General features: G+C 42.2%; 1 protein-coding gene across 6 annotated transcripts in view; it reads right to left on the bottom strand.

The window, feature by feature from the left end:
- PLCB4 (phospholipase C beta 4) overlaps positions 1–14,010 on the bottom strand; it is a 535,803-nt gene that overhangs the window by 72,308 nt on the left and 449,485 nt on the right. For all 6 annotated transcript variants that reach the window (XM_073628632.1, XM_073628629.1, XM_073628631.1 and 3 more), the window contains 5 exons: positions 12,776–12,878; positions 10,323–10,487; positions 8,499–8,703; positions 6,531–6,619; positions 5,111–5,258 (listed from right to left, as the gene is read on the bottom strand). In XM_073628632.1, the coding sequence (XP_073484733.1) occupies positions 5,111–5,258; positions 6,531–6,619; positions 8,499–8,703; positions 10,323–10,487; positions 12,776–12,878 (710 nt within the window). The remainder of the gene's footprint in view (positions 1–5,110; positions 5,259–6,530; positions 6,620–8,498; positions 8,704–10,322; positions 10,488–12,775; positions 12,879–14,010) is intronic.

Raw genomic sequence — 14,010 nt, 5'->3', positions numbered from 1 at the left:
TGGAATCTTTAGATAAATTCATATGCACCCTTAATGATAATCAAATTGGGATAGAGTTAACCCATGAAGCCAGTCGGTCGACTATTCACTTCCTTGACCTTGAGATCTCAGTTGTTGATAACCATCTTACTACCAAGACTTTTTTTAAGGCCACCGATCGGAATGGGTACATTCCGATCGATAGCTGCCACCACGCAGCTTGGCTGAAATCCATCCCCCGAAGTCAGATGTTGCGGATTAGACGCAACTGTTCAAAACTCACTGACTATTTTGACCAAGCTAATGTTTTGAAGTCGAGATTTACAGACAAGGGTTATGATGCATTGGAGATAGACAAAGTAATTCAAAGTGTCTCCCTAGTTGATAGAAATATACTTATCTCAGAACAACCTAAACCCATTGTAGAAAATAAACATAAATGGTCTTTTTTCACCAATTTTTCTATTCAACATAAGCAGGTTAAGGATATCTTCCATAGACATTGGAAGGTTTTAAAAAATGATACTGTACTTGGACCAGTTCTCCCAGAACAAGCAGGGGTGATCTACAGAGGTGCTTTGTCCCTGAGGGGCCAGATTGCGCCTAATGTAATAGACCCCCCTTCTGTCCCTTCTTTCTTTCAGGACATGAAGGGCTTCTTCCCCTGCCGAAGATGTAAGGTGTGTATAACTAACACACTTAAAACCCGGAAGATCGAGACCTTTAGATCAACCAGCACAGGGAAAGAATATGTTGTTAAACATTTTGTCACATGCTCGACGAGGTACATTGTATATCTCATCACATGCCCTTGTGGGAAACAGTACGTCGGGCGGACCATCCGTACTTTTTCCATAAGGGTCAATGAACATATTAAATCCATAAAAAAGGGGCGTACAAATCATAGCGTTCCCAACCATTACTTAACATGCCATAACCGAGATCCCACCGGCACGAAGTTCCAAATAATAGATAAATTTATCCCTCACTGGAGAGGAGAGTCATCTATAAGGGGAGTGTCAAGGCTTGAAACCTTCTGGATACACCAATTAAGATGTTTCACGCCTCATGGATTAAATGTGGAGTGGGACATCAATTCATTCATCAACCAATCTTGATTATAATTTTCCCTCCTCAGTCATATTTACTATATATACAGTAAAGGGAAGCCCAATTGGTTAGAAGGTATTTTAAGCCTAGCTCTTGAATACTAGATCAAGCTGATTTCTTACATATAAAGATTAGTTCTACCATTAGTTTCTTGCTCAATATTAAATTTTTTACATACACATATGAGTTCTATAACTGGTACTGTGCTAGGTTTTGTTTTTAATTCCATTTTAATTTCATTTTTCTACATTATTTTAACATTAGTCCCAGTTTTTATTTCATTTTATTATTTAGTTTTAATGATTAAAAATTGTTGTGAAGGATTTATTTCAGCATGGTTACATGTCTTTTTAGAGCATATTAATATATGTTTAATGTATAGGAATGGTCATTTATTATATAGTCTTCTCCGTCCTTAGAAATTGTGATATGGCTGCAATGCCTACTTACTTCCCGATTGAACATTCTAGTATAAATAATAAGGGTTTCTTAAATCCAAATTGGGTTCATATACTTAGGATTACGGCGGATTATAACGATCGCCGTTTGTTTGTTTCGGTCTTTATATCAATTACTTCCTTCCTTAAAGATCCGCTTGGAACACTGTTTGCGTTCCAACAGCCTCAGCAATGTGGTTATACTTCCGGCGGAATACAATGATGTACACCTATGGGTACGCCAGGCGCCATTACGTGACGTTCGTTACATGTACGTCACACGGCGGCGGCCCTTATTGGGTGAATAACTGAGGAACGCACTCTTCCTTCCAATGAGTGCGCGAGCTGAGATGACATCCACATCGAGGCTTGGGAAATAGAGGTGGACCTATCGTTTTATCCCCCCATTGGCCAATTCAGGCAACACATGACCCTGAATGGAGCGCACGCCACTGATTCAGGAAGTAAGTCTGCATGACGCTGTAACAGCTGTTTTCAGTTGAATATTACAATATATGTATAAAAGCGTGGAGGTGGCAGGATGGCATACACCCCAGCCGAAGTCTTTGTGGACGAAACCGGTCGGGTTTCTTGCTATACCCAGCCACCTATACCACGCTTATTGTTCTCATATCCATCTTTGCAATTTGAATCGATTCTACAATTTTTTATGGACTGTTTGACGATCTTAAGTGATCTAATAAACATCATTTGTCAATAATCTTTGGATTTACACTATGTGGAGGCTCCCTGTTTTCTCTTTACACGTGGTCCATGTTTGCTGACAAAGACGCTGACCGTGGAAATCGTCTGGGTCGGTCCCCAGTCCTCCATCTGATGTACAAGCCATTCTCATACTGTCATCCATCCTAAGACAGTACAAGCCTATTTGACTCACCGCCCACGGCCTGTGAGTCCACCGAAGTCGGTAAGAGTAATTTATCCCTTACTTTGATCTGGATGTCTATGGTGATGATATCTGCTTTGGATTCAAGTTGGGCCAATTACTGTTTGCATTATATGGACTAATTCGTCAGATTTATGTTGTTCACTTGGGAGTCATATCTCCCCACCAACATTGCGGACACTTTTTGTTACTATTTATGCAAATTTATTTTTACAAATCTGGATATTTCAGTATAGAATTTATCGTCACGATCTACCATATACATTGTGATTTTTTGTACTTTCTCTGAGAAGGAAGAGTGTCTCACGTGCCTTTAGATGTGGTTAAACTTATTTTCATAATCACTCATCATACATATTCTTTGGGTCTAGGATCAAACGGGGTCACTCGTCTTTTCAGATGTAGATTGACTACTTTTTATCCTCCACCCTTATTCACATCATTCATCTAAAATTTTGCTTTCGTTTTTCACTTTTAGCGCTACACTTATACCACTTAGTTACTGTGCACAAATTAGTCGTTTTGTAGTGTTGGCTGCTACCTTGATGGTTTGGATTGGCGCGGTTTTTTACATATCTATTTTCAAAAAAGGGTGGGCTCGGGGCAAAAGCACTGCGCTCCGAGCCCACCCAGTTGTGTGACAATAGCAAATGAATATTCGCTATTGTAACACTGATTCTCTTCCCGGTCAATCAAGAAGTGTGTCTTGAGACCCATCCCCTGATTGTCCGAAAGGAGATTCGATCGGATATGCCGCCAGGAGGAGGAAGAGGGAGGAGATGCAGGGGAAGCGAGGAACTAGCCGCCCGCAGCCTGGAGAGAAGTTGCCGCCCGGAGAGCTGCCCTCGAGGTGGGGTAAGTGCAGGGCCCCCCGACTACTGACCGACCGATCATCCATGTCTTTATGGACCTTGCTTTATGCTCTGGTCCAAATCATTTGGTGGAGGGGGGATTATGGTGGGGGGTTGTTTTTCAGGGGTTGGACTTGGCTCCTTAGTTCCAGTGAAGGGAACTCTTAAGGTGTCAGCATATGAAGACATTTTGGACAATTTCATGTTCCCAACTTTGTGGGAACAGTTTGGGGATGGTCCCTTCCTGTTCCAACATGACTGCACACCAGAGCACAAAGCAAGGTCCATAAAGACATGGAAGGAGTGGAGGAACTTGACTGGCCTGAGCTCAACCAAATAGAACACAAATGTGCTTCTGGAAGAATGGTCAAACATTCCCATAGACACACTCCTAAACCTTGTGGACGGCCTTCCCAGAAGAGTTGAAGCTGTTATAGCTGCAAAGGGTGGGCCAACTCAATATTGAACCCTATGGACTGAGACTGGGATACAGGCGTCCCAATACTTTTGACAATATAGTGTATATATACAGTATCTCACAAAAGTAAGTACACCCCTCACCTTTTTGTAAATATGTTATTCTATCTTTTCATGTGACAACACTGAAGAAATGACACTTTGCTACAATGTAAAGTAGTGAGTGTACAGCTTGTATAACAGTGTAAATTTGCTGTCCCCTCAAAATAACTCAACACACAGCCATTAATGTCTAAACCGCTGGCAACAAAAGTGAGTACACCCCTAAGTGAAAATGTCCAAATTGGTCCCAAAGTGTCAATATTTTGTGTGGCCACCATTATTTTCCAGCACTGCCTTAACCCTCTTGGGCATGGAGTTCACCAGAGCTTCACAGGTTGTCACTGGAGTCCTCTTCCCCTCCTCCATGACGACATCACGGAGCTGGTGGATGTTAGAGACCTTGCGCTCCTCCACCTTCCGTTTGAGGATGTCCCACAGATGCTCAATAGGGTTTAGGTCTGGAGACATGCTTGGCCAGTCCATCACCTTTACCCTCAGCTTCTTTAGCAAGGCAGTGGTCATCTTGGAGGTGTGTTTGGGGTCGTTATCATGTTGGAATACTGCCCTGCAGCCCAGTCTCTGAAGGGAGGGGATCATGCTCTGCTTCAGTATGTCACAGTACATGTTGGCATTCATGGTTCCCTCAATGATCTGTAACACTAACGAGTCACATGACACCGGGGAGGGAAAATGGTTAATTGGGCCCAATTTGGACATTTTCACTTAGGGGTGTACTCATTTTTGTTACCAGCGGTTTATACATTAATGGCTGTGTGTTGAGTTATTTTGAGGGGACAGCAAATTTACACTGTTATACAAGCTGTACACTCTCTACTTTACATTGTAGCAAAGTGTCATTTCTTCAGTGTTGTTACATGAAAAGATAAAATAAAATATTTACAAAAATGTGAGGGGTGTACTCTCCTTTGTGAGATATTGTATATATATATATATATATATATATATATATATATATAATATATATAACTAGGATTGAGGACCAGTGCAAATTTTTTTCCAACCTTCTAAGACACATAAAATAAAAAATATATACATAGCTAAAGTTTTTGCCCATTTTCACCCTTCCTCGTACCATAAAACTGTTTGTTTAATTCGAAATTGGAATAAATGTTACACTTATTCTCACATGCTTTATATATAGCGTGGACCCCAAGGCAAGGCTGATCTGATTGACATGCACAAACCAACCACTGGGCTGTCAATATATATATATTTTTGTTACATTACTTCCTAATGTCTGTAATAGTCTAGAATTCCCATGTGCTGGCCAGAAAATAAAAGTTTACCTTTTTTTACTTCGTTAGTTGTGCCTGAAGTAGACGCTGTGGTTTGCCGCAGTTCTGAGCTGGTTTGGGGGGTCACATTTGTTTTGGCGTTATTTGCTTTCCCTTTCTTATCATTCTTTGTATTGTCAGACACATCTGCGATATCACTCTGAAAAGACAAGATGGCGGTGTCAGAACATCAGAGTTTTGCCACATTTATACAGTTTGGATGTGATCCCATCCCACGAACATTAAAATTATCAGCCATAGTTAACCTACAACCATCATTACATTATTATTAGTCGTGCACCGAAATGAAAATTCCTGTGCCGAAACCGAAAATTCACTTGGCTGAAATGGAAATTTACATTTAAAAAAAAAAAAATATATATATATTTTATATATAATTCTATTATATTCAACTTTTTAATTAATATCATGCATTTAAATGCATTATCATGCAATTAAGCTTGGACAATAAAACCTGGAAGCTGATTGGTTGCTATGCAGAGCTGCACCAGCTTATGTGTGCACCAGTTTTAGTAAACTAACCCCTGTATGTCCCTTCTGCAATAAATGGTCCTTCCTGCTCACAAATTTTTACTTTCAGGGCTAAGTTTGTAGCAGTGATGCTGCAGTGAAATACAGAGCTCCCCCCCAGTGGCTAATCTACACATTTCTATATTTAACACAATAATAAAAATATGGAAGCGCAAGCTTATAAAAATGTGAACTAACTCAAAATATGAGTAAATGGCTCTTTACCTATTAACAAAGTTAGCTTGCTCTATTGCACGCCAGTCTTATTTATTTTTATTTTTTATTATTATCTCTTAGGCCCCATTTACATTATGCGATTTGGAATCGAGGGCAGAATCACTGCGATTCTGCCCACGGTTCTTAATCGCGGCAAAGCATGCAACACGTTTGGGTGCCATTATTCTTAATGGCGCCCCAAACGCGGTGGGATACTGCCACCAATCGCTGCACAGCATGCGTTCAAAAACTGCACCAAGGGTGTCTCCCAAAAAGGAGCAGGAGCTTCTTTTGGGCGACAAACACACACACAGGGCAGCCCACTGAAGTGAATGGGCTGCCCTATGCGCAACACGCAGAATTGTGTTAAAATCGTGCAATAAAACGGGGCCTTGGGCATTACATTGATAGATTATGTGGACACATGCTTTTCCAGAATAGCAAAAGTTTAAGGAATTGATATACGAGAAAACCAAGCAGTTCCTATGGTCTTATGGGAGGACCGCTCTGGGGAAATCTTACCATCTATAAGAGTATAGTATACAAATCTATAATTATAGAGTATAGTATACAAAGCTCACAAGGGACCACCTGAGAACTAAAATGTCATCTTTGGGTGGAATTCACTTAAACTTCTTGTCTCACATATCTGATCTAATCATTATTTATATCTATCTGTACTTACAGTTTCAATGCCCATCGCCCTCATCTGATCTGCTCTTTTCTCAGTGATAGAGAGGAACTTCTTTGGATCTGATAAAGCATCAACAATATCTAGAAGTAAGAAGACAAGGATACATGAGGGCAGAGTCTACTTTGGCAATGAGAAATGCCTCATAAGCTGTTGACAGAACTAGCTGGGGCTTGCATCTAAAGACGAGCTTGCGTCTGTTCAGAACCAGGTTCGCGGGCCAGTGGTCAGCTGTCATTCCAATGATCTGTGGGTAGGGTATTGACCATGTGGTTATATTAGGTCAATGATGTCACTAGCATCCCCACCCTATTGTATAGATCAGATGCAGGGCTGGAGATCCCCCTAGTATGGCCACATAACTATATTAGGTCAATGATGTCACAAGCATCCCTGCCCCATTATATATATCAGATGCAGGGCTGGAGACCCCCCTAGTATGGCCACATGACCATATTAGGTCAATGACACTGACCTAATATGGCCATGGCTATGTGATGTACACATCAGATACAGGGCTGAAGACCCCTCTAGTATGGCCACATACCCACATTGGGTCAATGATGTCACAAGCATCCCAACCCCATTGTATACATCAGATTCAGGACTGAAGATTCCCCTGGTATGGCCGCATGAACATATTAAGTCAATAATATTGACCTAATATGGTCATGTGGCCATATTAGGTCAATGATGTCACAAGCATCCCCGCCCATTGTATACATTAGATGCAGGGCTGGAGACCCCCCTAGTATGGCCACATGACCATATTAGGTCAATGACATTGACCTAATATGATCATGTGGCCCTGTTAGGTAAATAATGTCACCAGCACTCCTGCCCAATTATATACAGCAGATGCAGTGCTAAAGACCCCTCTAGTATGACCACATACCCACATTAGGTTAATGATGTCACAAGCATCCCCACCCTACTGTATACATCAGATGCAGGGCTGGAGATCCCACTGGTATGGCCACATAACCATATTAGGTCAATGATGTCACATGCATCCCCACCCCATTGTATAAATCAGATACAGGGCTGAAGACCCCCCTCCCAGTATGGTCACATGCCCACATTAGGTTAATGATGTCACAAGCATCCCCACCCTATTGTATACCTTTGATGCAAGGCTGGAGATCCCCCTGGTATAGCCACATGACCATTTTAAGTCAATGATGTCACGAGCATCTCCGTCCCTTTGTGTATATCAGATGCATGGCTGGAGACCCCCCTAGTATGGCCACATGACCATATTAGGTCAATGACATTGACCTAATATGGTCATGTGTCCTAACAGGGCAATGATGTCATATGCATCCTCGTCCTACTGTATATATCAGATGCAGGGCTGGAGACCCCTCTAGTATGGCCACATGACCATATCAGGTCAATGACACTGACCTAATATGGCCATGTGGCCAAATTAGGACAATAATTTCACCAGCATTCCCGTCCCATTGTATACATCAGATGCAGGGCTGAAGAACCCCACCCCCAGTACGACAACATACCCACATTAAGTCAATGATGTCACAAGCATCCCAACCCCATTGTATATATTAGATGCAGGGCTGGAGACCCCCCTAGCATGGTCACGTGGCCATACTAGATCAATGATGTCACGAGCATCCCCGCCTCATTGTATATACAGTATATCAGATGCAGGATTTGAGACCCCCCTAGTATGGTTACATGACCAAATTAGGGCAATGATACTGACCTAATATGGCCATGTGGCCATATTAGGTCAATGATGTCACAAACATGCCCAACCCACTGTTTAGGTCAAATGTAGCACTGGGAATCTTCCGACGGCAGCTCGATGAACCAAGAAAGACAGCTGACTTCTGGGTTTGTACCTGGACCCAGTCCTGAATAAACAAAGGCTCATCCCTATTTGTATCTTCTCAGCAGCTGAACGGCAGCCCATTGGCCAGTTCTAGTCCACACTCTTACCTCCAAACCCATCGGGAACATACGTCTTGAGGACAATGTTGCAGAAGATGGTGGGCAGAGACAGAGGCTTATTGCCCTCATTTCGAAGAGAGATGTGCCGATAGCCAGCTTGAAGGCCATCCAGTGGTAATATCCTTTGGCCTATCAATTTATTATTGTCGTCATACACAGCAATCCTCAGCACAGCCAGGTCAGGCAGGATAACCTAGAGACAGGAAGATCATTTATCAAATGCCAGTTCCAAATCAGAAGCGGTTCTCTCAGTAATCACCTATAATATTCTGTATGAGAAACCTCAGATCTTCTGACCTGAGAAAACCAAGTCACCAACACACCTTTACCCTTTACTAACCAAGCATTTGCTCAACCATCACAAATAATTCCCGTAATATACCTGAAATGGTTGTTTCCTATGATCGTCAGCTCCATCTGGTGGCCATAATGTGGTATTTTTCTGACTGAGGTATTTTGGGAAGATATGGCAATATGAAGCTGATGATTATGGGAAATAAACATATTAGACACATTATGGGGCAATCACACAGCAATTTTTTTTTTTTTTTATAAACAGACCTCATTTTGGATGGACTTTAAAACCCAACTGAATATTGAAATAAGCAAAGTACATTCCCTGTACATGAAAGCAATAGTTTAGAAATAAGTCACATTCTGAGTAGAAAAGCCTATCCACTGCCAGCAGCTTTGGTCTCTTTGCAGAGGTCCAAAATGCCCTCCGCTGAGGGTCAAACACACCAATCTATAGGAATCATGAGCTTTGCTGACTGCATAGCTATAGGTCTGACTCAGTAGGGGGTGTTCTGGACCTCTGCGATAAGACCGCTGCTTACACAGAGTGCAAGGGTCCTACTCTGTAGCTGCTGGGGCTTGTATCTGGGGTCACCACAAACGTAAACCTAGAAAGTGGCATGCTTGAGGTCTAAGTCTACCAGTGTGTATGAGATATGAACACTGACAGCCCTATTTAACAAAGCAACCAATTGAGATTCACTGTGGTTTTTACTAAAGGCAGCAAGGCCCTTAACTTTACAAGGTACTTTTCACTCTGCAAGGGAATTTTCCCTTACTGTAGCTCAGTAAATGTGGTGGAGTTTCACTTTTCAAAGAATACCCAATCACATGCAAGAAAAAGACGTATTTTTGGTTGTACATGATTGGATGATGGAATTCAGCAAAGCTTCACCTCATTATCTAAGCTCTGGGGAAAGTTCCCTTTAAAAGTGAACAGTCTATTTCCCTTTAGTAAATTAACCCCTAATGCCCCGTACACACAATCGGACTTTCCGACAACAAAACCGTGGATTTTTGTTCGAAGGTTGTTGGCTCCAACTTGTCTTGTATACATGCGGTCACACAAATGTTGGCCAACAATTACGAACGCGGGAACGCGGTGACGTACAAGACGTACGACGAGCCGAGAAAAAGGAAGTTCAATAGCCAGTTCGGCTCTTCTGCTTGATTCCGAGCATGCGTGAACTTTTGTGCGTTGGACTTGTGTACACACGATCGGAAATTCCGACAACAAAGTTTTGTTGGCGGAAAATTTGAGAACCTGCTAGCCAACATTTGTTGGTGGAAAGTCCGCCAACAAATGTTCGATGGAGCATACACACGGTCGGACTTTCAACCAACAAGCTCACATCCAACATTTGTTGTCGGAAAATCCGATTGTGTGTACGGGGCATTAGACTAGAGTAAACTGGATTCTGATTGGTTGTTTTGGTCACTAAGCTTTGCTCATGATTACCGACCCTTACATTTTTTTAGTGGATAAACTCCATGTTCTTTAATAAAAGCTCAGCCCACCTTTCTGAATACAAATGGCTCCTCATTGTAAACTGGATTCAGGCCGTTGTTCATGACCATCCGTGTCTTGAACTCCTTCCGTATGGTGTCTGTTGGCAGTCCATACATGTCCACCTCAACGTAGGTCCCGGTTTTTTTGTCCGATAGAAACTGTCCGGATATAACCTGCAGAAACATATCAAAAACAGATATACAGTTCACCCGACTCCCAGGATGGCAGTGCATACCTTGATAGTATGAACCGCCTAACCACTTCTGGACAGAGCCTCTTCTTGAGATTTGTTGTTTACAAGTTAAAATCAGTTTTGTTTTGCTAGAAAATTACTTAGAACCTCCAAACATTACATATATATATATATGTATATTGTTTTTTCAGACACCCTAGAGAATAAAATGGCGGTTGTTGCAATACTTTATGTCACACCGTATTTGCACAGCGGTTTTACAAGCGCAATTTTTTGGGAAAAAATATACTTTTTTGACTTAAAAAAAATAAGACAACAGTAAAGTTAGCCCAATTTTTTCTATATTGTGAAAGATGATGTTATGCCGAGTAAATTGATACCCAACAAGTCATGCTTCAAAATTGCGCCCGCTCGTGGAATGGCGACAAACTTTGGCACTTAAAAATCTCCATTGGCGACGTTTAAAAATTTCTACAGGTTAACAGTTTTGAGTTACAGAGGAGGTCTTTTGCCAGAATTATTGCTCTCACTCTAACGATCGCGGCGATACCACACATGTGTGGTTTGAACACCGTTTTCATATGCGGGCGCGACTTACGTATGTGGTCACTTCTGCGCGCGAGCTCGGTGGGATGGGGCACTTTAAATTTTTTTATTTTTTTACTATTTATTTTAATTTTTAATTTTTACACTCTCCTTTTAAAAAAAAATTGGGTCACTTTTATTTCTATTACAAGGAATGTAAACATCCCTTGTAATAGAAAAAAGCATGACAGGTCCTCTTTATTGTGAGATCTGAGGTCAAAAAGACCTCAGATCTCATATTTACTCTTAACGCAATAAAAAAAAAAAAAAAAAAGTCTTTTTAAAAAAAAAAATATTTCCCCTTTGAGACCATTGGGCGGAAGTGACGTTTGATGTCGCTTCCGTTATCCAATGTTATGGAGTCGAGTGGGGGCCATCTTTCGCTCACTCGGGTCCATGCTACTGAGGGGACAGCATTGGATCGAGTTATCGCTCTTTTTTTGTTTATAGCGCAAAAAAAAAAAGAACTGCTAAATACCACCAAAAGAAAGCTCTATTTGTGGGTTAAAAAAGGACATCAATGTTATTTGGGTACAGTGTTGCAGGACCACGCAATTGTCAGTTAAAGTAACGAAGTGCTGTATCGCAAAGAAAATGGCCTGGTCGCGAGGAGGGGTAAACCTTCCGGGGCTGAAGTGGTTAAAGTAGAACTAAATTCTCCTAATCAACATGAACTATTTTTAATCCTTATGCTGCTAGCATTAGTAAATAGATAGTTTGGAAGGTATATCATTTTTACTTGTTTTAATCTTTTCATTTTCTTCAGTTGCTTCCTGGTTTCCATGTCTAGGCAAATGATCTCATACATTCCAGGAGTCTTCAGGAGGGGAGGAGGGCTTCCTCAGGTAAGCACACCCTTCTGCCTCCATGCCTGAACTAAGGGCCAGGGCTGCTGTTAGAAACCATGGGGCCCCATACAGCCACCCCCCCCCCCCCACAAATAAACACAGTTTACTATGCTTCAGTTATGAATTAACATAGTAAGGGATAGTTACCGATCCGATCACTCATTGTGTTTATTCATGAAAGGGGCGAAAGGAGAGGAGAAGCTGGCAGCACTGCGAGGGTGGGGGCGCACAAGGGGGGCCTGGGCAGCAGGAGGAAACATATGGTGCACAGGGAGGGTGATCAGTGCGGCTGGGGGGCAATTACTGGAACAAATCCCCTGTATGACTCTCTCTGCAGCAGCTGAAAGCCAGCAGGAGGGAGAGGAGAAGAAACCAGCTTTCAGCTGCTGCAGGGAGCCATACAGGGGATGGGTTCCAGTAATTTCCCCCCCGCCGTGCCAATCACCCTCGCTGCCCACTTCCGATTCACCCAGCTACCTGGGCCCCCCTGCTGGCCTGGGCCCCGTACAGGAGGACAGGTGGTACCCCCTTATCCACAGCCTTGCTAAGAGCAGATGGATTCCAGGAAATAAATGCTACATGAATCATCTGCCCTTACTCAAGATGGCCAAGGCTAGAAATGTACACATCCACACAAGGGAGGTGGCAGGGGCTCTGCAGAATATGCTGCTCAGTGCTGCCGTCCACTGGCTGCAGCTGCAGATCAAATGAAAAATTTCCAACATTCCAATTCAACAACAGCCACAGATGGATCCAAATTTTGACAATCCCTGCTGAACTAGCTAAATTTTGATCCATCTATCGGCAGCCTTAGATAACACCATTCTACGGATACCTGAACAGAGCAGGTGGCTGCAATCACTCCATCCACAGGGGTCTCAGAGAACGGATCAAATGTTCTGTCAGGACGGCGCATGAAGTCTGGCTTAAGGAGGAAACTAGAGGAAACAAAAAGCAGAAACATGACAATGACATTTTAGATTTATAATATTTGTACCTAAATATTTGAAACATTTAATCATGACGCCTCATCTACATTTATATTCAAATCAATGAAGGAGCATTTGTGGGTAGTAAATGAGCTGCCCTATAAATCCAGTTCCACAATTAAACACTGGGTTCCTAATTAGGAATGAGGTTGGGCTCAGTCGAAACCCGGAAAGATTCTTCTCCTGCAACTGCAGACATACAAAGCACAGAGGAGTTCATCATATCATAGACCTTATATGGCATTGACATTGACCTGAATTGGTCATCTGCCCATTTTAGGTTATGGCTCATTACATCATGGACCAAATATGGCTTAATGACATTGACTTATGAGAAAGCATAGGTTTGGTCTGAACCCAGAAGTTGTCTGTCATTACTACGCCAACAAGCTGTGGGTGGGAGATTCCCCACCCCAGAACTCCATGTAGACAAAGGATGGTGGGATACTCATGACATCATAGACCTTATATGGCCAAATGGCTATATTGAAGCAATGACACTGACTTAATGTGGCCATATTAGGTCAATGCTAAGTGCATTATTAATCTAATATGGCCCTAAGGCCAGATTAGGTCAATGACATTGACTTAGAGGGCATGCATGTGGTCAGAACCCAGAAGTTGGCTGTAATTACTATGCCAATGAGCTGTGGTTGGAAGATTCTCCACCTCACAGTTGCATGTATATAAAGGATGAGGGGGACATTCATGACATCATAGACCTTATATAGCCACATGGTCATATTAGGCCAATGATACTGATCTAATATGGCCACATGTCCATATTAGGTTAATGCTCATCATATCATAGACCTAATATGACCTTAAGGTCATATTAGGTCAGTGACATTGACTTAGGAATGGCCATGGGTTTGATCTGAAACCAGGCATTGGCTGTCATTACTACGCCAATAAGCTCTGGATGGGAGATTCCCCACCTCACAGTTGCATGTATAGAAAGGATTAGGGGGATACTAATGGCATTGTAGACCTTATATCTCCACATGGCCATATTAGGCCAATGACACTGATCTAATATGGGTGTGTGTCCATATTAGGTTATTGCTCATTACATGATTGA

The sequence above is a fragment of the Aquarana catesbeiana genome, linkage group LG04, assembly GCF_042186555.1.
Source record: "Aquarana catesbeiana isolate 2022-GZ linkage group LG04, ASM4218655v1, whole genome shotgun sequence".
NCBI lineage: Eukaryota > Metazoa > Chordata > Amphibia > Anura > Ranidae > Aquarana > Aquarana catesbeiana.
This window is presented reverse-complemented; position numbering and strand designations above follow the sequence as displayed.